Raw genomic sequence first — 26,179 nt, 5'->3', positions numbered from 1 at the left:
GTCGGACTTTTCATTTTTGATCCGACTGACTGGCGTATCGGTAACTTTGAAAAATTCTCGCTTTTTTCCCCTCTTTTGTCTATTCGCTATGGGGGTGTTTGAACGTTTAACGACGAATTGTTGTCGATCTGGTACAGGCGATGCGGCAGCTTCAATGAAACAAACTGCAATCAACTATTAACTTTCTAGCTACCGTTTCACTATCCATTCTATCCGCATGTAGATATATATACCTGCACGAACCGATTTCAAAGCGTCCGTATCGGATGCAGAAATAATCATCGAAACTGCTGTCTGTAGTTCACGTGCGTGATACCGCCGTGTAATGAATGTGTAGGAACCGATACGGATCGATTATCGTTCGTTGTGTTTTATTTGTTTTTTTTTTTTTTTGTCATCTTCGCTAAATTTTTCATCCATTCGTGTTTTGTTTTTTTTTTCTCTTTCATATTTTTGTCTTTTTTAATTGCAGGGTGGACGAAATTTATCGTTCGCGACATCGTAAATACAATATGGCAACTGCAGGTCGTCTTCTCGTGATCGCGTTCTCCACGCGAAGAAAAGGAGGAGAATGTATAGACGGAAGAAAAGAAATAGGGTTTCGTGAACAAACTCGATATTTCGATTCTTTGGCTCGCGATATAAATCCCTCGTTAATTTCTGAAATTTCAATGAGAGGATTCGAAATTACGACTCGTCGACACCTAGTATAATATGTACTTTATAACTAAATCTCTCGGCCATAATACATGATGTTTTTTTCCCGCGGTTAATTCTTATTTTTAGGTGTAATGTTCAACCCTAGGATCTATACACGGTAATAACGAGACAAAGGTGGTTTCTGACCAACGATCATTATAATTATAACTACATTCGAACATTTGCGAGGGTCGTTCATCAGATTATTACTCGAGTAAGGATATACGTATACCTATAACGTTGATTAAGTTAAACTCGAGTCTTCACTTTGATGGAACCTCTTTCTCCCTTTTTTTTTTTTTTTTATTTTCGTTTTTCTTTCAAATCTTTTGGACATTTTCTAATTAAACACGTACCGCGACTTCGTATTTCGGATTCCGTACACTTGAGTTTAATTATAATTTCAATGCGATCTTAACAGAGATAAATAAATAATATCCCCTCTAGTTTTTAACAGAATGAGATTGTAAGGAACGTTCGTCGCCACGAATCGTAGTGAATCTTACATTGGATACTTCGGAGTACCAACAGGAACAAATCGACCGTGCGTATTGTTAATTTGCAATCGATTAATGTCGTAACATTTTTATTGGTTATAGGGGATTGTTTTTACTGGATCGGGTGATCGTAACGAAGGATTTTAAGCGATGGTATCGATTACATGTCATCTGTAAACATGAATAGAATGAAAGCACACTGGGTACCGTGATGTAGAATTTTCAATATAGGTACTCTCCAAAAGCACATTTATTCAACCGGAAAAAAAAAAAATTCAACGTACGCGCGTAGGTAGGTGTAACAATTTTCGAGTGTAACCGTCGATCGAAAGGGAAAACGCACGACGGGTATCCCCAAACTTCACTATCAGGTAACAAACGTGCGACCGACGAACGAAAAAATGTGAAAAGAAAATTTGACGATTTTCCTTCGACTTCTCTGATCTCTTTGAAAAGCTCGTGGATTTTTTAAGGGCGAAAATAAAATCTGAGACTAAAACCAGCTCCGCGATTTCAACAACGAGGAGGACAAACAACGACTCTCGTGGACGTTCACCGGGCTGCGCCTGGACCAAAACTGAGGACGCACGAGCACGAGGGCGGTTTTGTGGGGGTGGATTGGAGAACGTAGGACTGAATAGGTCTTCTCGAGACTGCGCCGAACAAACGCCGTTGCACCGATTTCTGAATAACCTAGAGAAATGTATTTAACATTTTTTTTGTCAATCCTTTTATTTGTTAGACAAGAAGAAAAAAATTCTGAAACTCCCGTCGGAGGGAGGCGAAAAAGAATTATGTCCGGGGTTCGCGAAATCTTTCTCTCCCGGATAGCCGATATTCAAATGTGGGGTCGAACAACGCGTCGTAAACGCGTGTCAGAATGCGTTAATTCGACGGCTATATTTCCCCCTCCCGGTGTGGTTAACGCGTAGATATTTGGAACGAGATCGCGGGGGGATCCGGGAAAGTTTTCTTTTCCGAAAATGGGAGACATGCACGTATAGAGCCGATGAGAGGAAATAGTTTTTCTCGATTATCTCCGCTGCTATTCCGTCATTAACTCAACAGAACCTAAAGTGCTTCCGTGCGCAGCTTGGTAATTTTTATAGTGTAACTCAACGACCCTTAACTCCGACTTTGTTACGTGATCTTCAATTTTTCTAATGGATAGTTTTTCGTTCGGGTAATGTAACGTGACTCGACGAACGTAATATCTCGCGAGCGATAATTGATGTCATTAAACAAACGTGTATTTTCTCCGGCTGAATCCGTGCGACAAAAATATCGTTTCCCTTATCTGAAAAAAAACAAATAACTTTATCGAATCGGCTCCGTGTTGCTACGTATATGATCAAACATCGACGACATCGAATAACCGGTGGAAATTTTATTTCCACGAAAGCCTTGCTAGGGAGACGGAAAAGCACAGCAGAAGAATCGGGGGAAAAAAAAAAAAAGAATGAAGGAAAACCCCCAAGAAGCCCGGCAACAGATACGCGGAGATGTTCATGCCCGGAATTCTAATGCGTGTAAAAGTTACATACCGTGCAAACGAAAGTTTTTCTCAATAGAATATCTCCTCAGTTACAAAAAAACTCGCGAGAGTTCGAAAACGTGAGATGACGAGTGAGTTTCGTCCGATCCTCCGCGTGTATAATAAACAAATAAATTTTATGACCTGTAGCTTTCTATTTTCGTTGCTACTGTTTTTCATCTTTTCAAAATTTCCCCGTCACGTGGCACGTTCCCGTATCCCGAACTATATGATTCGAAACGTGTGCATCTCGTCCGCCACGAGTTTTGCTCGGAATTTTTTTATTTATTTATTTTTTTTTCCTTGACCCGTGGAAGCTGTACGCGCGACATACGGTGGTAAAAAAAAAAGACGAAAATATGAATATAAATAATTTATACAAAGATTGACCCAATTCGAAAACTTAGCTGAAAATGTACGTACATCATCCGAAGTATGTACGTATATTATGAGGTATACATGTGCATAACTTATATATACACGACTCCGGGGAAATACTTGAATGCTTATATTTACATATTATGAGAAAAAGAGGCCTCGCCTTTCAGTTTGGAAAAAAATTTTCCCTTTCCTTAAAATAAAAAAAGATGAAAATGAATGAATAAAAATAGCTAAATTACCATTTCGCTCACTTGAAACTTGAAAGTTTCTCTTTTTTTCTTCTTTTTTTTTTTTTTACCAAACTTGTTACATAATTTCATTTGATCTAAGACTGCAGTTTCTACCCCCTTTAATTACTGGCAAGTCTTCATATACCTGTGTGCGGAATAAAGGATTTTATTACGTCTGTACGAACTCTGGGCGGCGGCGTAAATCGATCTTTTATCAAAATTGATCAACCCGCGGATCAATTAATGTGGTTTTCAGTAATCAGGAAACAGAGTGGTTCGCTGTATATTTTTCGCCCTCTTTCGTTTTCCCCTTTAATTATTAAATTGCCAAAATGAAACTCTCATGTTTTACGTAAAAGTGGCAGGTAGCGTCAGAGCCATGCCCCTGTACCCGGCGCCATTAAAACCGCAGGAGCATTAAATCCTTTCCCAGGAAGTTATAAATATTAAATTATCATGCGACTCGAAAGAATTTCCCAGATTGGCAAAGGTATCTTTTTTCCTCTCTTCCTTTTTCCATTTTACGTCACGTATATGTTCACGCGTGATAAATTTTCGTTTTTCATCAACTCTTCCCTTCCATTGTTTCAAACGTACGTACAACGATTTCATTGAAACTCTTCCTAATCTCATTACAACTGTGAGCGTCCAATTAATTAGGGATAAAAAAAAAAAAATATCAATAGCAGCTACAAAAAAAAAAAAAAAACTTGTACAATTAAATGCAACAGACGTTGCAGCGTGAAGTAAATGGAAATTGCTTGCGAATTTCCATCGTAATCTACCGGTTCCGATATAATCTCTTTGCGTTCGCACCGTACGGTCGTGCATCTGCAAAGAATCTTGCCCGCATATCGGAAGACAGAAGCAAAAAAAAAAAACAACGAAAAATTAGGAGCATATTTAGTCGCGGGTTGTATACGTTACGGTAGGCGTGGATTTGAAACTGCTTCAAGGTAAGATGAATGGCGGTGAGAAAGAGTGGACAAAAAAATATGTAATAATAAAAAAGAAAAGAAAAGAAAAGAGAAAAAGACAACTCTGAATAAACACACCGGCAGTGGCAGGAAGAACTACCCGAGGGGTATAAAACAGTATGACTGTAGTCGTAAACAGGGTGATTTATTTCATGAGAAATTTAGTGACGTTACGAGTGCCTTGTAGAAAGACAAGAGCTGTGGGTATTATACGTGTATAACGGTACGCGGGCGAAGGAAAAGATAAGATGAGGCTGAGAAGAGATAAATAAGTGTCTTGAGATTTGGACAAGTTTTTCGCTTTGAGAATTTTCCTTCTTCTTTTTTTTTCTCTGTCTTTCTTTCTCGCTTTCGACGTATTCCTGATCTATTTATTTATTGTTATTTTATTATTTTTTTGTTTAAACCGAGAAGGTCGAAAAATCACTGACTGATCACGGTTTCGTAGCGAGAGATAAAGAACAAAAAAAAAAAAAAAGTAATTCACCCTTGGCATAATTGGTATCTATTTATTTTTTCTTCGATTTTCGGTGTATACGCTGCACGATGACACGCCCGCTGTGATATCCGGCTCTTATTTACGACCATCTTTTGCATTATTTATACGGAATTTTGACAAAGTCTATACATAAAGAAATTGCGCTTTATTTAGGAAGGCAAAAGCTTCGGTATAAATCTAAAAGTATATATTTATGTATTGTATATAAGATAAAACTCTCTTATACTGTATAAACTTCCCACGCAATCAATTGCCAAGCTCGTAATAATTGAGAGATTTTAGCTCCGAAGACCTTTGCCAGCTTCTTATTTATTGTAACTCCGGAAATCTCTTCTCATCTTTTTCGCAAGACGAAAAAAACAACGCTACAAATTATAATCCTCTGAAAAATTGAAAACTTCTCCTCGCTTTTTCATTTACTTTTTATCATTGCCAATCTTCGAAAACATGTGAGCGGCGAACAGGATATGGAATATCGATACCGATCAATTTTTCGAGTCTGCAATTCACGGGATTTCTTTCTTTTTTTTTTTCGTTTCCTTCTTTTCCCTGTTCGCTCTCCATGAAAAGTTGCAACTCAAAAATAAAGTGAAAGCATGTTATTTCGAGGGTGAAACAATGATGGAAAAAAAAAAAAAAAAAAAGAAAAGTCGATCGAATCTAGAATATATAGCGGTGAGTTGATATCTGTATGATAAATTTACATAATAGCTGTGCGATATAAATGGACCGGTCCCATCTCGTGGTTTTTTGGACACGCGATGCAAACAGATTGAAAGCACCTTCCTTTTGTGAGTTGAAACCTCATCGCTTTATCGCGGAAAATATTCTCTAAGAGTCGGAAAATAAAACGGAAGTAGATGAGGGAAGTTTTCGGGGGGGTGGGGAAAAGGTGGGCGATTTCTTTATAGGATGCCAAAACGACCGAGTTTGTTGTACGCACATACCCATACCTTCTATAAAGACGGAGAGAAAAAGACTCGGGGGAGATCTACTCGCCATAATATACGAAGTATCGGCAGATATCCGAAGAGGGCGAAGTGAGGGAGGCAAAAAAAAAAAAAAAAAGAAGAAAATTCTCATAACAAAGCCACGTTGACTGCATAGCTCTCGATTCTTTGTGACAATGAATTTGATGTTTTTTTTTTTTTTGGTTTTTCTCGATTTCGCAGTCATCGAAGATTCTTTATGGCTTGGAAAAAATAAATAAATGATCTACGGTGAAATTCAATCATGGCACTCGAATAAACAAGAGTACGCGAGTTCAAAATTTACCACATGAAATTCGAACGTCGCGTCGAAATAATGTGAAAAAGGGGGGGAAAATAAAAATGAAAAAAAAACTTCCTGCAAGATTTGTTTCACGTCCCTCAACGCGAGATATTCTTATACGAGTGAAATTTGTCGCTGTTTAGTAATCGTACTGTTCGGAGTGATGTATATACGTACGTTACGTACGTCGTAAAATTATTTTTATTTGGATGATTTCGAGTTTACGAGACACGAAACTAAGACGGATTTAAATTTCGAAGCTATAAGGGAAGTCGTTGTTAATGCGCAGTTATTTTTAGCACCGTAATGCTTCACCGCTTGTACACGGGAAATATACACCCGTGTATTTACCAAAAAGGTGGAGAGAAGAAACGCCGGGGGGCTGTGAACCGGATCTCAAATCTTAAAATTGTAAAAAGTTTTTTTTTTTTTTTTTTTTTCACCCCACACGTTATTCGGACGAGCGCAATTTCGGTGTTTCGTGTTTCTAGCTTTCGGAGCACGAAGCGAGGGTTACGTCTCTGTGGTTCTTAGCCCTCGATATTTATGCGGTTGTATAAACTATACATGCGAAAGCACGGGTACGATTATGTTATTTACATTTCCGGCGAAACGATTTTATTGCCTTTGAATTGTCGAAAATTCTGTAGCGCCACCCTCTCTTACGGGACGACGATTCTCACCCTCGCGCCGAATTGCAGACCCCTTATTTCTCCCCCCACCTCCGCCCTCCGCGCTCCTCTCTTCTTCGCGGCATTGTCCTCGAGGCGAACAATGCCAGGGATATCCTTGGCGTACCTAATTAATACCGCGATATACAAGATTATACTTTGCTTTTTCGCCTTCGTGAACCACAATTACGATGAACCAATTCTGCAGTACCGGTTCCCGAGGGAGGTGAGGGGCTGCAGAGTTTATTTATTGCAGGATAATAAGAGGAGAAAAAAAAAATCTTGTTTCGGTTCATCGATTCAGCCCGGATATCGACGCGGTGCCGGTATACGTGTACAGGGTGTCCCGAAGAAAATAAATAATGTGAATAAAAAGTGAGCTCGTCGATGAACCCCGTTAGACTGTGTTTTTGCCCATTCGACGCCGAGGGACATCAACTTACTATCGTAGATTTTTAAGGACGGTTCAGATCAACGCTCGACGAAATTCGAGGACGAGATGCGGCCCACTTCAAAAAAATTATTTTTTTGAATTTTAGAACAAATGCTCCGAGAATGAAAAATTTTGAAAACGAATCGAAAGTTTCGTTCTTCAAGTTTGGGGAGACAAAATTCATCTTTGCGTTCAGATTTTGCCGAATTTTTCGGACCACCCCGTACAGGTGTACAAGTATTTTTTTTTTCCGCTAAGGTTCCGCGATGGTGTTGGATAGGTTTAACTTCGGGGTATGAGTTCGTCCGGTTTAGAAAGTTTTCGAGATTTTTTATCTTTATTTTTGCGGGCTTGGATCGTTTTTATATTACACACTGGCTGCTCCTTCAGAAGTTATAAAATTGTTTTTCGGGGTTAAAACAAAGCGAAGACGAAGTATCTCGAGAAATAAGAGCCAAAAGGATTCTCGCGAACGCGGGACGGAGCGCCTGTCCCCGTGAAATACAAAAAATCCGACCGCTCTCAAAAACCATGGAATTCGAATGAGAATTTAAACATTCGGGGCAAAGTTGGCGAACACTTTACAGAATGTGACAATCGGGTGATAGCTAATTGCGGATGATTTAGGTAAGTATGCGGGGGAAAAATCGTGCGTGGAGGGATCCTTCGGCGAGCGGGTCACTACGCGGCGCAGCCCCGAAGAATCGTCGACGGACCCCGGGACGGGGGGGGGGTGGGGGGGTGGGTAATTTTATCGCCAGAAATAACATCGTGACGCGAAACGGTTTTGCGGGAAACCTGTGGAGAGTGGGGTATTATGTATCTACGGTACTCGGGATCAGCTCCGACAAACGAGCGTGGTTTTGTTGAAAAGCGAGAGTTGATTTCTCGAAAGGTATTCGAACGGAATTTAATCAGCACCGGCAACCGCAAATTGTTCGGATAGCAAATATTTATTCGTTGATTCGTCGACGCTCGTCGATCCTTCAACACTTTGAAGTCATCCGTAAAACCTCCTTTGAATAACGCGGGTACTCGACGTCGGCCAATAATTATACGCTCTGGCTTCGTATCGCCATTGAAGTAAAATAATGTTCCACAACACCGTTCGAAATTTTCCTCTACCCCCCCGGCCTCTAATCGTACAATTTCACACGTCGAGAAATCGCTCGTACGACAATAGAGCCACGCCGGTGAATACCTCCTTTTCAAAACGCGGGCGGAGAGGCGACGATTTTTTACCTCCTTCTCCTCCTCCAGACCTCCGTGCACCAATTAATCAATCGAACGGAAAAATTCGTTCCACGACGAGGCTCCGATTTCGTTCGAACGTAACATATCGTGCGAAATTTCGGCGTGTCGTCAAGGTGGTCGCGATACCGAGTCGGTGAAAACTTTGGCTTACGAACGTTTGGAATAAAAGGAGTTCGGCGAATGACGTCAGGCTTTCGGAAGTAAACGAGTGAGCAATAATTTTCGCCCATGCGGAACGTCGCCACCGCTACCCCTACGCTCTCCGTTATACCGATCCGCTTTCCGCTTGCGTTCGCGGTGCAGCTGCATTTTTCAACAAACAAAAGTGCCCCACCGCACACGATTCGGGGTTTATGTCTCTTCGCTGTCTCCCAGTCTGTTTCGCGTGTCTTTCGGTCCACGGAATTGGTCGTTCGCATCTGACGGCATTTTCCTTTTTCAGGAGCACACGCGAGCTAGACTTTTTTCTGTTTTTTTTTTTTTCTTCTCTTCTATCCTTCTTCGCAAACGTACGAGCATAGATACTTCTTCTAATTGAAGTTGAAAAATTTTGGAGACCCTGGTGAGACGCGACGCCGCTCCGATCCGTCTGCCGTGTGAAACGCGGGGCGAATATCTGGCAGGGAGCTAACAAAGTGTATTTTCACGAGGTTACACGGCGCTCGCCCGAACGTTGTACGAGTTCATTTTTAGCGGTAAACTTTTTAGCGGCAAAGTTGCAGATAATTTTATTGGTTTTTTATTATCGCGAGTTTCGTTAGGAGCGATCCGCCGGTTGTGAGTTTTTTGCAGGTAGCCGTGCACGAGGTTATACACGTACATAGGTATACGCCGTGCGCGATAAGTGAATATCCGAGGCGAAAACAAGTCGCGTTGTAGCTGCAGACAACGCGACGTTTTATGCGAGGGCGAACTGCGGAAGAAAAAGAAGGAAGAATCCCGCGAAGAAAAACATCAGAAGAAATATCAAAGGATAAGAATTGCCGAGTAAATATGCCAAGAATAGAAAAATTTCATACATTAGACTATCGCTTTTTATTTTTCAATTTTCTTGCCGTTTCTTCTATCCGGTAAAAGCGTCGTTTCCGTTTACCATTAGCCCGAGAACTGCACGGGCTATTTTGCGGAAAATATCACCGCGGCCGATTGTAAATTTAGTAATAAGCTCGACGATATCCACAGCGTGAAAAAAATTCCGACGCAACAAAATATTTCACTCGATCGAAAATATCCGGAAAACTTTATTCCGGCGCAATTATAATATCGTTCGGTCTATCCGTTACACTATAAAAATTTTCATACTCGCGCTTCTCGATCTTTCGTTACGTAAGAGAGTCTACCTGAAGTTTCACTATTCGTACACCTGCCGCTGTTCCGCAGCTTTGAAGTTTTCAACATCATCCACCTCGCGCCTCCGTACCTTTCACGTTACGTCGCTACCTCGGCGCACCGTCTCAATTTCAACTTCCTACCAGCATCGCCACTGTCAAACATATCTTACCACCCCTAAAAAAGTTTCCGGCCCTTTGATCAGTCGGTGTAGACGGTGTAAACTTGGGCGATACCGAACCGATCTAGGTATACAACATCCGTGCCGAAGTGACGACTTTCCAAGTGGAATAATGTCTCGCAGATTATATTGTTAGGATAAAGATGGATGAGTTACACGCCTCGCGGAAATGACATTTTTACCCCGAGGCGAAGCGTGTGATAGATAAAAAAAAAAAACAAACAAGTATATTCCAGTCAATTATGGTATCGCATGCGGCGGTGATTCGCGTCGCGTTGTAACGGCGATACATTATTTTATCCGAGTCTTTGAAGTCCGGGGAGTAACGACATGCTTTATATTTCATCAGTCACGTATCGGCGGGTTAGGTTAGTTGGTTTGTTATAATCGAATATATATATATATATATATATATATATATATATGTATAGGTAGAGTCGGCCGGAGGATAAGATGAGGGGTACGCGTGGTTACGGAAAATGATGCCAATAAAGAGACAGACTTTGCATTCAACTCGGTTGTACGCAAAATCGTTTGTAGTCCATCTTTTCGGTTCACTTACCGCAGGATTATAGCCCATGCAGCCGTTCGATTTAGTATGTACGAGTTACGCGTGTACCGGTGAATATGCAGGTTCGGCGCGTATAACCGTGTACGCGATACCCGAAAACGTTGTATTCCGCGTACAATACCAGCCTCGTCTCGATCCGTGGAATTGAAACGTATAGTCGGATAGAATTCGGTCGCGTATCGACGAACAATCCAAATCTGCGGCTGCCGCCGCAGATATTTCTGGGAATATAATTTCATCGGATGATAAACTTATCGATAATTTGGAAAAAAAACAATTTGAACGATCCGCGTCGGGGGTAGGCAGTTTTACGCGAAAACCGAGGAGAGAAAATCGTGATGAGTAAAAAATTTGCGAAAAAAATATTAGAAACTCGTCGGATTTTAGCGCGGCGCTGCCGAACATTGTTTTTCATTTCCGACCCGCAGCGAAATCGCGATGCGTGCCTAGTGACGGAAATTAATTAAATTTCATCGTTTACAAATGACGCTGCAGAGACGACGCTCGACGAATTTAACGAAAATGGGCTAGTCGATGATCGTCATTTCAACGCGCGACGGTATTTTCGCTCAAATTTTTTCATTTTCGTCGTCCTCCGATGACGAGATAATTACCGGGAGGGGGCAGAAACGCATGCGGGTGTCGCTGCTAATTGGTATCATTTACTTTTCGCGTTGTTCACACTCCGCCGTGTGCCTCCTGGCTAGTAAAGACTTCTGCGAAACATCCCGGCGAACGTGTAACCCCCCCACGTGGAAATAAACTTACTTTACCCCCCGAACTTTAGTTTTTGAACTTTTGCCCTCTTTCACTCGACGTCTCATCCGCGGCGTACGAACGGGGACTTTCTTCTTACGTGCAGGTTCAACCTGCTCAGTTATTCGCACGTCGCTGACGATGTTCGGCTCACTCCCCTTTGTACCGTACGTAGAGGCGAAGTGGTTTACTCCACCCGTTCAATTCGCAAAATCCACTCGGAATAATCATCGGTATTACCGAAACTAACTGACGACAAGTTTTATGTTTGAGCAAACTTCCCGTTATCCCGGTGCACGCGACGTCCCGCCTATACGCTCGTCGTATGTAATTTCAATACACCTACCGTATACTTTTCCCGCGTTGCGTCTAATTCCGAAGACATGAGAAAGTAATTAACCTGCCGAGTATATTGTTATCACCTTCTTTTTCGCTTTGTCCTCATACGCTTGCGAGAGCTGTTGCAATAATTTTAATAACACTCGGCGTTTGACGGGCAGAGAAATTAATGGCGTGTGTATAGTTGAAATTTCAAAGTCCGCTAGAAACGAGGTAGAGTGTAACGTAGTTAATTTTGACAAAAAAAGCAACCAGCGAGACGTTGAAAATTAGCAACATTTTTCGCAACAACTTTCGCGCATCTTTAACGAGTGAAATTATTTTTTTTTCTCGTTTTTTGATAAAACCAACGGATGAGTAAGGGTGAAAACCCCATCGCGCGAGGTTGTGGGTATTTGTCCTAAAAATCAAAAATAAAAGGACGACCCTTACGACGCTCGCTGTATTCATTTTATCTTTTCATTTCCCCTTTTTGTTCTTCTCCCAATTTCATTCTCGTACTTTTTACCCCCACCCCGTCTAATGGGGTACGCGAATCCGTGGGTGAAGTACTTTTTTCTGCATAGTTGAACACACAGGGGCTCACGCACCGGGTCAAAAGGTGAACGCAGTCGCTTGTTTTCCGCGTCAACGTGGCGGCCCGACTATCCTCCACGTATACATGCGTTAGGCTAACCCGAAAGAAAAGAATAACGAAAAATTACAAAACGGGGGAAACGCTTGACAATTTTTTTTCACATTCCACGATATTGTGCGCAGGGGGTTCGGCGTCGATTCGATGCGAGCTCGCTACGGCGAATGAATTTTCGTTTCCTTTTCTCTAAACACGTCTTCCACGCCGAGGAGATATTAATATTAGCTCGCGAAATTTTCCGGCGAAAAATTCTTTTTTACACTCGAGGTTATTCACGCGTCGCGTGTGTACGTGCGTACATCTTTTAGCGGATTCTCTGAGGGACTCGCTGAAGATTTCGTAAAATACGTACTCCCGCCAGCTAAATAAATCTCGGGGAAGGGGGGGGGGGGAGGGGGGGGCGCCGGGGAAAAGGGGAGAGGAATGAATTATTTCGCGGGCGACTCCCGGGCGCCATTGATAAACATAATACATTTGAGTAGGTGTATAACGGATGGTATTATAAAATGGATGGATACGATATATGAACGTGCGTACACACATGTACAGTATATAGTGTGTACATTGTACACACTACCGTTTCCCGACATCCCGTGACATCACGGCGAGTGCGGAATGAAATCTCATTGTCAGTCATCCGTCTGATGTATTCATCCCGTACGAAGCGTTCCCCATCTCTCGATTCTTCCGTACCTTATTTTTTTCCCCATCCGCTAATTTGTTCGTCGACCTATTTTCTTTCACTAATCTTCCCGCGTCTCGGAAAACGGTTTCAGTTTTTTAATCGTCCAGTTTAAGCGAAACGACGACAGTTTTGATTTTTTTTTCATTTTCCCGCAGGGCTACCGCTCTCTGCAACTGCGGTCTATCGATCAGTTTCTGTAGTGTGGAGGTGTGCGCGTTTATCGCACGAGCCGCGGATGTATAATAACGTCATTTTGTAATCACGAATTATCAGTTCGCGCAGCAATTTCGATCTCCGCGTCATACGCAACGCTACCGGATAACCGATATTCGACGCTGACGAAAATAATTAGATCGGTACAACCGACGTGAAAATTACTTTTTTTATCGGCGGTTTTCATCGTCGAACAAAAAAAAAAATGAAGCCACCCATCGGATTTGTTACGCGGTGCGACGATCGTCTCTCGATTTTGCCATCTCTTATTTCTCGCCACCCTCCGGTTTCTCGGGGCTCTCGATTTCGCCGTCTTTCGAACAGACGGAAGAGCCGCTACGGTCCGACCTGGACCGGGTGTAACGTTGGCTCGAATTTATAAGGAAGGTCAGTTACAGACGGTGTCGGACGTATTATCTCGAGGCGAAGGTTTTAGGGTGTGTGCCAATTACAGTTGTGGCCAGACCTTGACTATCCCCAGGGGGTCTAGGAGCTCGCAGGTGTTGCACCACCACCGAGGAGTACGAACCTGCTCGATGCCTCCGCGAGTATCCGACTACGAGGGAATATCCCTTCCGATGCTATTTCAGTCTGGCGAAATACTCACCCGCGTCTCGGTATAACTGCCGTACACCTCTACCTCTACCTCTATCTCGCCGACGCTTGTCTCGATCTCTTATCGTTAATTATCCGCCCTTACTTACTCCGACAAACAATAAGATGTGGCTTATCAAATTCCACCCGACTCTAACCAATCGGGACGCGGATAAATTAGTCTCAGTCTTTCCGCGATACGTTCGCGGTGTAATTTTGACATTTTCGACACATTTTCGGACGAAAATAAAGAGAAATCTGCATTGCAGGTGACGCGATTTGTTTGAAATTTTTTTTTTATCGATGCCGACGCTGTTCAAAATTTTTGCCGAATGGCTGCAGTTTTTTCCATACTTTCTTCCCGGTGTCGAAAACAAATAAATAAGAGTCAATATTCCATTAGCCGAAATATTCGGAGGGGGGTTATAATCGCGGTTAATCAGTCGCACCTATACGTCTATTGTTCCGTAGTTATAATTAATCCGGACTCCGATAGGAGCGAAGCGCGCTATAACTTGTACAGGAAATTAGATTCACCTGGGGTTAATTCGAGGAATCCGCGTACACGGTGTACTCGGGTGTTCGGATTCACATCGGAATCGCCGCGCGATTTGTGTCATCGCGACGTTAAATAGTTTTGAAAATTTTTCAGCGATACAATTGAGTAGGTGGAATTGCGGTGGATCGAGGAATTCGAGGGAGGCGGGGCGGGCGTGGGCTCGTACCCGATTAAAAATGAAGCGCCCGAACGAAGATCGGTGAATTTTAGAATCGAGTTTGTTAGTCTGTATTATACGCGCGTTTAAGGAGGATCATTGAGGGGACCCTCGAGAGCTGATCGTCTCCCCAATGCCGAAATGGTATTAGTATAAAATTAGTCTGAAGAGTTAATTTCCATGACAAAGTGGTAATTATAGGGTTAAAAGCAGGTTTCGTGCACCCGGCGAAATCCGATTATACGCCGTCTTCTTTGCGTTATACACACACGGTACACGTGTACCGTTACGTTTAATTTCTTCGCTCGTTTCCTCGTCAGAAAAATTATTACAGTACTTACGTATTTCGGAATCCCTGATTTGTACATTACAACGCGGAGAGTACGGGGAGTTTGTCGGTGGAACGTCCTTCTTCAAATTCTCGTCTGTCTTTGATTCCGAGTTATACTCGCGGATATTTCGGGACGCGTAGGTCGCTTCGAATCTCGAGCTGCTCGTGCGGTTCATGTATTTCCGTAACGAGTGACGCGGGTTATGGGTAAGGTATACAAAAGGGTGCCGAAAAGCCGTCATGGTTCCCGAGGTACGGTAGGTTATACAAGGGTGGAGTCAAGCGCCCTAGAAAATTCACCTTTCAAATACTAAATTATTGTAAAAAGCTAAAAAGCGTGCGAGAAAAGAGGAGATTTCACTTTTATTTACTCTACCGCTTCTACTTTCGAGGCGCTTCTACGCGGACGGCACGAGGAGATCCCGAATTCAAAATCATCCGTTCGCGCGAGAACGAAAAATTTTCGTACCCTCGTCGGACGAATTTTGAAATTTTTTTCTTTTCCTTTCGACAAACTAAAACTTCGACCTTCGATCGTGAGGGATGATCTCGTGAATTAAAAAGGAGTAACTCGCAACGAAGGGCTGACATACGGAAGGTCGTAACCCTCAAAACCCGCCAGATGGGATTCTACCTTTTAGAGAGTGGCGCGCTGTCAATTTTCCTCGACTTCGTTCACTTTTCGGGACGAAGCGCGTTTCCGGTTTTTAAGCTTCCTCTACGTTCATTTTGTCCAATGAAGTAATTACGAGCGAATAACTCACACGAGTCTCTAGGCAGCGGGAGCTAAAACGGCGCCGTCCGTGTACGAGACATCGGCGCACTTTAACTTTACAAAAGTGTTTGAAATTAGGGAAAAAATATGGCCCATCCTCCGCAATATCTCCGGTGCTGTGCTAAGTGCCTTTGGCCACGAGCGTAGTCGGGATGAGGACCCCGAAGAAACGGAGAGAGAAAGAAAAGGGGAAGGCCGCGTCGGGGACAACGAGGACAACGGAATAGGGGCCGACTATCCACCTACTTTATCACTGACGCCGCTCTTCCCGCGTACGTTTTACCTACGCTGCCGCAAGACCAGCGCCAACGTTTGGTCTCTGTATTTCGTTGTCTTTATTATTCCTAGCTTTATAGCCCGCCCAACCTCACCTCGCTTAACTTCACCTAGCGAACAGGAGTTCGGGCCGAGGGGGAGGTAAGAAATTTCGAGGGTGGGTCGCGGCGTAATCTCCCGCGAACTTAATTCACGACAATATGGCGTGCGAAAGAAATTGGCGGGAAAATATCACCGTCCCATAATGCAACTTTAATGTTTACGGTCGTTAGGCTATACGTGATGCGCGGCTTATCTGTTCCGAGAGCATCGGTTTCACTTGTTTCGGAGAACGCCTCTAATTTCGCCTTCTTTCCGTTTTCTAGCTCTCCTCTTTCCTTTCGGAGTATCGCGTCGATCGAACGAGACCGGGTCCCCCCCCCCAGATTTACCCCGCCCCGCACCGACGAACGGAGCGAAGACTCTCCGAAATATGCGACCGGACTATTTCCATCGCTCTTTGTACGCCGCGTACACGGGGCGAATCTACATACGGACGCGTATCCGCGCTTTTACGATTCGAGTCTGCGGCTCCGCGGATGCCGACGCTGTGGCAACATGAAATAATCATTCGGTCGGTAATATTTAAAATGGTCAAGTCCCTCGCGTGGTATCAATCAGAATATAACCCGTGACTTTAGAAGGTGCACCGGCAATGCACTCACAGCTCTCCCGCTTTTATAAATTATTTAGCTATCTCAGGTTGGCGAGAGTTAACGATCACGTTGGACCCTTACGTATACTTCACGCCGGCTCCCACCTACCTATATACCTATATACCTGTACATATACGTACAGCCGCAACAGCTGCGGGAAAGCTTTGCAAAAATAACGCAAAGAATCTCGCTTATTTTTCACCCACTATTTTTCTACACCTCTCCCGCCGTCCGCACCCCGTCCCGCCCCGCCCGTTCGCCCGCCTATTAAGAAATCTTTCTCCGAGATTGAAATTCCTCACATTACGTCGACGTAGTTCGCTTCCATAATGGAAACATTGTTCGGATAATTTTTAAAGATATCTGCGCTAAGAGAGTACCTTAATCAACATTGAAATATCATTACCCATGAGGTGACGAAACTTTCATTGATTATTTTCTATCGTTAGAAGGAAAAAGGAGGCTTTCTCCCGACTGATTAGGTACCGAAATTCCGCCGGTTAAAATAATTCAAAAGCTCCGGTTCTTTTTTTTTTTTTTTTGTTGAACGGGTTCGACGCGGTGCAGCTTTAATTTCTCGCGCGCTTTCCGCTTTACTTTTCCTTCCAACTCGCGGTGTGGTACGTACGTACACGTTATATGTATACGCGATAAAAAGCGAGTTATAAATTGTTGGTTTTTAGGGGCTGACGTAGCTGCGAGTTACACCACTTTTTACGACTGTAAAATATCTTCGGCACATATTGCTCGTCTAGCGATTATCGCTAATTGACTGATTAAACGAGTTTGCCCGCTACACATTTTTGGCTCCGTAACACGTCGTCGACGTTTTCAACTTTTTTCGCCACACATTTCTTCTTTTTTTTTTTTCGCCATTTTACCTTGTCTCGCACCGGCTGAAATGATAGTTTGCGAAAAAAGGAGCAGAGAAAAGTGTTAATTTGTCGAGAAAAAAAAAAAAAAAAAAAATCAAAGTTCCCACGCGTTGACGGGGAAATTACACGTATAGGCAGACCCGTCGCGCTACCGGGTGGCTGACTTTTGGCAGCCAGCGAGATCACATCGTTCACCAGAAGTTACTCCAAAATAGAATGCGGAGCTTCTTCGTTGCGTCGTGTGTGCGAATATGAAAAAAAACACGTAGTTTCTGCCGGTCGGATTTTCTTTTATTGTTAGTTTTTTCGCGTTCGGAGTTTTTTGGACGGTCTACGCGAAGAATAAAAGAGCTAAGAGAGTTCTTAGTTGCGTTTCTATGAAAAGTTTCTAGCCATCTCGGCGCCTTAAATACTGCGCTGTTAACGTTAAATCGCACGGGGACTTCGACCCCCCCCCCCCCCTCCCCCCTCCGGAATTCGTTTCATTTCGTTCGTATCTACAACGTTCGAAATATTCCAATGTCTCGTAAACGACTTTACGATCTCATTTGCAATTTTTACCAAATATATATGCGTTAACGGCAGATAGTACTGTAAGAGGGACGTATTAGAACGCTGCGAATTTGACAATAAAAAAATATAGGTACTACACTGCATCCCCGCCATCTTACAACCGACTTGAGAAAATCGTAAATTCGAACAAGAGCGAAAGCAAAAAAAGAAAAAAAAAGCCTCATTTTTTAATATCTCCAACGCGTTTCACCGCCTCCAAATGGACAATAATTCGAACATATAATTATTTATTACTCCGTCGAACTGGCTTCACTCCTATTATTCATTTCTCGAACATAATTATCTCGCTGCAGGTTTATCGTGGAAAAATCGACGCGGTTATCGCCCAAGTATTCTATCAATTTTCCCTTCGAAGTTCGCACGATCGACTTAAACTTTTTCCCCTCGAGTCAATCGACATTCGTCGGATTCCAACGAACTTCCTATACGTGTATACCACCGTCAATTTTTACACCGGAGTCGATCTTCGTCCGTCCTGAGGTGGGTTTAACGTGCCGTTACATATTAATTATACGATTATACGGTTGCGCATAATAAAGTTGCGAGCCTCTGTCGCGTAGTGAATTTCGCGTTACACCCACGATACCGCGGTAATATTGTACGTTTGAACCCCCCCAGCCTAGGTGATACTTGACTTAACCAACCGTAAACATCTAATGGACCGCCGGCATCACCGCCTCCAACGCCAACGCGCCCGATGCCGAACGTAGTCGTTAGCTCCTCTCGCTTGAAACCTATTTGCGAGAGCTTACGGGCTACACGTATAACACGTGCATGTTATACACGTATAATGCAGAAATGCATTGCGTACATATATATTTATGCACATGACGTGAATCTCGCGCGAGCTCGCACGCGGTATGGGGGGTATAGGTATAGGTATACACACACGTACGTGTACGTGTGTATACGTACGTACGGGGAACGCGTGCGGCTAGCTTCGCTCGACTCGAAGGTGGACCGCGCGCGCCCGTGTAAAACGTACGTGTTCCGTGTACCCCGCGTTAAAATATAGACGAGGGCTGCAAACTTCCGTATTGAATGAGTTTCTAGTTCATCCGGTCGTCGATACCAGCTGCTCTCCACATATCCGCTAAACAAACATTTCCCTGTAAATTCTTGACTTTCACGAGCTATATACGGTTTTATATATGTATATATATACATGTGTACAGAGGCGGCCGCTGCCGTTGATATTAACGGCTATAATTACCGTTATAATAACGATGAAGATAGACTTGAATTTCACACCGTATTACGCCTACGCTGTAATCGGGATTCTACCCCAGTTTTCAATTTTTCAACGAGCTCGACCGGCCGCGTCCTCTAGGAAAATCGTTGTGCCACGTTATTTAAAATAAAGTGGCGAATGAATTTTTCTAAACTTATAACAGAAATTCCGCATGTTTTCATTGCACTTCGGATGAACCGACGAGAGAATGGAGAAAAAACAAAAAAAACAAAAAAAAATAATAATCACCGTACGTCGGAGTTTCGGTGTAATGACGGAGATTATCATAAGTTTTTTTTTTCTTTCTTTCTGTTTTTCTGTAACATGTTTTCGCTTTTACAAAGTTTATCTGGTTTGTTTTTGTTTTTTTTCTTCTTGTTTCATAAATTTTTACTACGTCTAATGGTCAACGCGCACGTTACACGGCGTACGTCGTGCGTGTGCGAGCGCAGGATAGATGGGATGCAGAAGTAACGGGTCCTGGTTACGGAGAAACGCGCGTTACGCATACACGTGTAGTACATGCTTTTTTTTTTTTTTGTTTGACAAACGGCCGTTCCGCAGTTGATAATATGGGCCGAAGTATTAGTGAGCGCGCGTGAGGGTTATCCGACGCTCGGGATTTAGTCTACGTCTGGGTATCATAGATCTTTGCTTTTTCTTTTTACCTTTTTTTTTTGTTTTTTTTTCTCTTTTTCTCTCTTTTTTTTCTTCTCTGCACCGGAGAGTATAGTATGAGAAACTCATGAATTACACAGAATATACCTGAGGAGAGGAACTGCGAATACATCGCGAACCGAGAAACCTGCAGCAGAGAGAGGCGCGGAAAAGCGGACGGTTGAAGTGTTTCTTTTTTTTTTTTCTATTTTTTCTTTTTTTTTTTTTTTTTTTTTTACATCCGTTAGCGCGCAATTGCAAATGTAACGCATCTGCCGCTAATAGGGGATAATGTTCGAGCGAAGGGGCGGGTGAAAAATGGCGACAAAGAGAGTTCGGATACGCGGCGGATATTCGACGGAGGTATAATACGGGTAAGGAAAAAGAATCAAAGACGAGGATCGCGAGCGACGTAAAAAAAGGGGGGAGGGTAGAAGAAGAGAGAGGAAAAAAAAAAAGAAAGTCGGTTTATCGCTCACGGTATGCGATCGAAACTCATCGCGCAAAAATTGTTATCCTCGTAGTACATCAGGTAGGTAGGTATACGGGCGTACGTAATGCACGCGCGACGTGTACGTACAGACACGGTACATAGATGTACGATGATACAACGGCGATGCAGCGACGAGGACTGTAAGTACGCGGATGTGTATCTATGGTCACAATAACTCGAGGGATAGAAGGTATTCCACACCTTCCGCAAGGATCCGATGTGTTACCGCCTATGTATGTACCTTACGTATCGTGTGTATGTATAATCTGAATCCATGTACGCACGTTGCCCGAGGGAACAAATCCATGCAAGCTTTCTGCTATATGTGGGTCATACCTATGTATTACATATGTACGGAAATGTACGAAACCTATAGTTCGCTCACCACCCGGCGAGAATTCAACGTCATCCGATTTAAAGGGAGCTAACTCGTCGCGTGTGCGGCCCGTAGATGGCAACGACTGCGGTACTTGGAATATTTCGCTTCTGCTTCGCCGTTGTTCGGCCCTCGCCGTGTCATCTTTTTTTTCTTTCTTTCTTTTTTTTTTTTTTTTTTTTTTTTGTAATCTTAGGCGATTCCGAAGTTTAACTCGAATTTTTATTTTGCCCTTTTTTCGTCAACTCGGGACTCGCCTTCCTGCACGGTATTTCCGGCGCTTCGCGCTTCGGAACGAGTTCGAGGGTAGACGGGGCTCCGAAACTCTAGCTCTGAGAAGAAGCCCCGAGCTTTCCGAATCTTACAGTACCGAGAATACTACCGACAAAGTCGCGAAATCAGAGTTCATTCCGTGGAAAAAACCGTACAGGATAGGTATACCGCGTACACTACGTCACTCGGGGTATCGATACTTCCCCCCGCGCACTTCTTTTTCGCTCCTCCGTTTTTTTTCCCCCCGCTTCTTCTTCTTCTTTTTGCCCTCCTACCAAATTCTCAAGGAAATATCCACCACGGTCGACGTTCGGCGCACATACAGTCCCGTCATTTCTTAAATTCTTAACGAGAACTCGATGCTGCTGCCTCCGAACGAGTAGCAATCAGAGTCGATGTACGGCTGTTATAGGTAGGTAGGTAGGTACGTACCTACGTTTCGATAACGTTCACGGGATGTTCGGGACGCGAATCGTCCCCTACCTAGCGATCGAGATCGTTCCCGCGTAGTTGTTTCGGCTGTTCGAGTTTCAATATATCTCGAAAAAATTCATTCTTTCGAGTCGGGGCGCAAGCGCCGGTCAAGGTCATCGGGGGTCACGCGAGGTCAGACACCGGGGCTCGGGGGAGGGGGGGGGTGGAAAGGCAGGAAGGGGCGTCGCGAGGGGGTCCTAGGGGTAGATTTGAAGCCAGGTTGAATGTCGTGGGACGGAAAGTAGTTCTGGAAGCAGAGAATACGTCGGTGCGCCGAGTTCTGATTAACATTAATGAAGTCTAAATTTAAATTAGTCCTATTAATTATTAAGCCCGCTTACCGTTAAACTAAATACTATATGTATAAACACATACACACATACGTGTATACATATATACCCGCGTGCGCAATGTTCCTACATACATATGACGCGCGTGTCTGCTATATTTCGCTAATTAGACCTCGTACCTTCGCCCCCTCGCCTCCGCGAGGCGAGTAAATGTGTGCGAGCCAACCTAACGCGACCTCAGCAATGATTTACGCTCTTGTTTTTAACAAACGAAACTCTGGCCGAATTACCTATGTCGACGCTGAATTATATACGTGCGTACATGTTCGTGGAAATATACATATATATATATATGTATATATGTATATATATGTATATATACACATAGAACAACGTACGCACAGCTTCCGGGTTCGTAGTGTACCGTACACCGACTCTCATTGCGTCCCTAGGGTATTGTACTTCATTCCGCGAGTATGACGGACGTAAATAACGAAAACTGGTACGCCATAATGACGGGGCTTATACAACGAGCTTTCAGAGAAAACATCCTACGAAGTGCACCGTATATGTACTTGTTTTTAAGATGAAACTTATGAAATATTACATCCCGCGCGTACGGCGAAGTACGTTACATACGTTACCGTGCCACACGCGGAATTACATGTAGGTACGCGGATCTATAAGCGTACAATTTGCCACCGCGCGCTCTCAGGATTTCTCGTCGGGGGATCGAATGTACATATTTTCTTTCGCCGACGATTTTCACCGGCTAACCAGAAATTCGGTTTCTCCATCCTCGGAAGCGTTCGAATTTTAGTCTTCGGTTAACCTTTGCCCGGCTATCCGCGTATACGTACGTACACCCCACCCCGTACCTGTGCGCGGTTTATAGCGCGTGCAGCTGGTAAATTGAGCATGCGGGAGGATTCGTATGAATAAATAAGCCGATTTTCAGATGTACAGCGAACCGCAATCAAAATTCGCGCGTTACCTCCACCTGCATTCGCCGACGGTGTACTGCACCTACGGGTAATCTTTTCGCATACGCCGCGGACGTCGTGTAAGGTATACGTATATCGTATTACGTATGGGTAATAAGGAAGGAAACGGTAGGCAAACGACGCCTACCCAGGGGGTTCTGCTCCTCGCGCGCGGGAGGTATCGGGACGGTTATAGCTCGGCCGTAAAGCGCAGATCTCACACACTTTTCTCCCCACACCTCGGACGCGACGATCTAATCGCAGCTGCCGTTTTTGACAAATCGTTCGATAAGCTATGCGACGAACACCGGGAGACAAAGGTCCGATAAATATCGTCGAACCCGCGTCGAGAAGGGGCGGGAACGGCGTGAAAATCCTGTGAAATTTTCAGCATTCGGATTCGCAGCTGATTAGCGCGCGAGTCCCGTCGTCTCGGCAGGGGGCTTCGCCCGCAGGACGCGGGATAAGTAGATCGACGCGATCCGCTTGTAACGAGGAAAACGCTCGCCTGACGTCATCGTCCGAAGAGAAAGAAATTCAGGGCTCCGGAGGATACGAGGATCTCGCGCGCGCGCGGAGAGAAACGGGGAGTCCCATTTCTCAGTCACGTAACCGTGGCTCGTTGTAGCCAACGTTACATTTCAAACATTGCATCCACGTCCCTGGCAAAGGACGAACACAAACAGAAGCGTTAAATTTCACGAACCAAAGTCGTCTTCGCGGATCCTGCAGGCAGTCAAGAGTCACTTCCGGTTCATGGATCTCGAAAGTTTACGTGCGGCCAGAACAATTTCTCGCGCACCCAGCTTTTCCCACTCGCTTATGGCGGTACACACCGCCGCTGCACAATCGCAAACATCGCAAACTTTCCAGGGCTGTCTTGTTCTTTATTTATTATTATTTTTGTTATTGGTTCTTTTTTTTTTTTTTTTTTATTTTGTTCCTTTTTACTCTATTTCCTCTCGTATAATATCGAATTGAATAGTCGTCCCCCATCCAGGAAAAAGTATGGGGTCTCCTTATTATTGTTATCGTTATATTTATTTTACAAACTCCTCGGCTCAAGAAGCGAAGACGGCAGCTGTGGGTAGCAAACCTTGGCTGAAAATTTACTTTTCACTTGTTGTTCCTATTTTCAGCTGCTTTTTACATTTTTCTTATCTTCTTTTCTTTTCTTTTCTTTTTTTTTCTTCCTCTCTCTCTTTCTCCTTCTCTTTCTTTTACACATTCTCAGAATGAAGTTTCAGAAACCACTTTGTGCATAAAAAAATCATTCCTCGTCTCCTTGCTTACCGAGCGTGTGTATATAATGTACGCTTATATAAATATTATATGAAACTACAAGGGGTGGTTCTTCTTAAAAAATAAATTGTCAGCTTCGGTACACGGTACGTATACATACCCGTGTATCGTACATACTACGTACGTACATATATACGTACACGGGCGTGTACCTTACCGTGTACAACGACTACTTGCGAGAATTGTTAATCATGCAAGATCATCGAGCTCGCAACTTTGCCTCGAAAGAATCCGCGCACTCCCAATTTTTTTTCGCCATTCGCTCGGCATCATCGATGATAAGTCGAAACAGCCGTGGGCCGTACAGATGTAAGGTTTAAAGATTCAATATTCCAGTTTCGAATAGCGTTCGATCGCTGCGAAAAGCGATTCTTGTAGCGTTCCAATCGCAAGTGACCGCTTTTGCCGCCGCACCAACACGGAAATTTCGATTTCATGCTATCCCCATCCCGCAACGTAACCGACATTCAAACCCGTGTGCGATTTATCATCATCGTACAATATCTGAACGTTGCAACACGCCTGCGACGTCGACAAAATTCCTTTCAATTCGGACTCTCGGAGAGTCGCTATTTCGGAACTCGAGCCACCGCAGCAGGTACGTGAAAATCCACGGCGTTGATTATGTGGGGTACTTACTCGTTGCGCTGACAGCTGGTCCGATCACCGAGTACCTGGGAACTCCCGTGACGGTTCCAGGGATGACCTTGTCCAACTCTGTAACACATTATTCTAATCACCCCCGGAATATACGCGTCTACCTATACGTGTACCTACGGTTATAATTACTGCCGGGAATTGTCTCACCGGTACAACCCGGCTAATCTACCTTAATATAGGGCTCCCTTTCCACCCTTGCAAATACATTGTCACACGCCACCTGATTTATTCCCCTTTTCTCCGTCACGCGTGGTACGGGTGTGTGAGAATTTTACTTTCGAAATTCCGTTTTTTTATTCTGACTGGAAATAATTCGCCCCTTATTTGGAATTAGGAAGGTGGGCGTTTCGGTTCCGATCAGTTACTTCGAACACTTGAAAAATTCTGCGTATGGGACAGAGGATCCCTTTTTTTTCAACCCTCATTTTCGCGATCGATCTCACGCCAGTACGAAAGGGATGATCTTCTCGCGCGGACGACGATGATAAGGAGGGATGGCATTTATCGTATGGGGTTGAAAAAAGCTCGCTATCAACGACGGTCGGTATTTATCAAGGGCGCTTTGCTGCGGGGTTGTTATTTTCGTACCGACGGAATTCTGCAGGGGTGGTTTTTCAGCGGACGTTACCGTCGGGGGTTACTTTTTTCACCCGGTAAAGTCATGGACGAGGTTTCTACGTTACCGGCCTCCCCATAACCGAGGGTGCTGCGTTGATGTACCGCGAGATCTGCATATCTGGAAATTATTCATAACGGAAACAACGATCGCGGTTTGAGAACACGAACGGGGTAGGTATCCCTGATTACGAAGAGCGTGATGATCCGGTAACGAGGAAGTTCAGACGCCTTGAATATTTTGTCGAAAAATATTTTCGAGCGGACAAGATAGGCGAGATTAGCGCGATGAAGCATCGTCGGTTTCCGGTCGTTTTTCAATCGCTAGATTCGTTTGTTGGCCCTTATTTTTTTGAATAATTTAATTTTCACACGGTTGATCAGACCTATACGAAAATGGAACGGAGGTAAATGGAGGTAAAAAAAAAATTTTCGAGAGCGGGTCAAAGGAACGGATTACGGGGTTTGATATGAATTTTCAGATAGGGGTTCTCCGCCGGATGATCGAATGCGAATCCATTTATCCCTCCAGAAAGGATAATGCCGATGTACCGAATTAAAAATTTGCCATTGCGACGTCCGCAAAGGAAACGGGCCAAATTTACCTCGAAAAGACGTCAGTTTTTAGTTAATCCCTCGGGCGACTCGATCCCCGTTTGTATCCCGCCATTTTTTTGTTTTTTTTGTTTTTTTTCTCTGACAGGATGTTCGGGAAAATGTAACGAGTACCTATACCGTGACGCCGACGCATACGGCAAAGTATATTCGTTACACGCCCGCTTTTTAGGATCGTAAATACTTTTATTATTAAAATTTGTTTAATTTACCGGATAAA

The 26,179-nt window shown here is 43.8% G+C and overlaps 1 protein-coding gene across 1 annotated transcript in view; it reads right to left on the bottom strand.

The window, feature by feature from the left end:
- LOC105690372 (suppressor of lurcher protein 1) overlaps positions 1–26,179 on the bottom strand; it is a 251,708-nt gene that overhangs the window by 75,013 nt on the left and 150,516 nt on the right. The window contains exon 8 of the mRNA XM_012408103.3: positions 24,709–24,786. Within this exon, the coding sequence (XP_012263526.1) occupies positions 24,709–24,786 (78 nt within the window). The remainder of the gene's footprint in view (positions 1–24,708; positions 24,787–26,179) is intronic.

This window comes from Athalia rosae, chromosome 6 (genome assembly GCF_917208135.1).
Source record: "Athalia rosae chromosome 6, iyAthRosa1.1, whole genome shotgun sequence".
Lineage (NCBI taxonomy): Eukaryota > Metazoa > Arthropoda > Insecta > Hymenoptera > Athaliidae > Athalia > Athalia rosae.
This window is presented reverse-complemented; position numbering and strand designations above follow the sequence as displayed.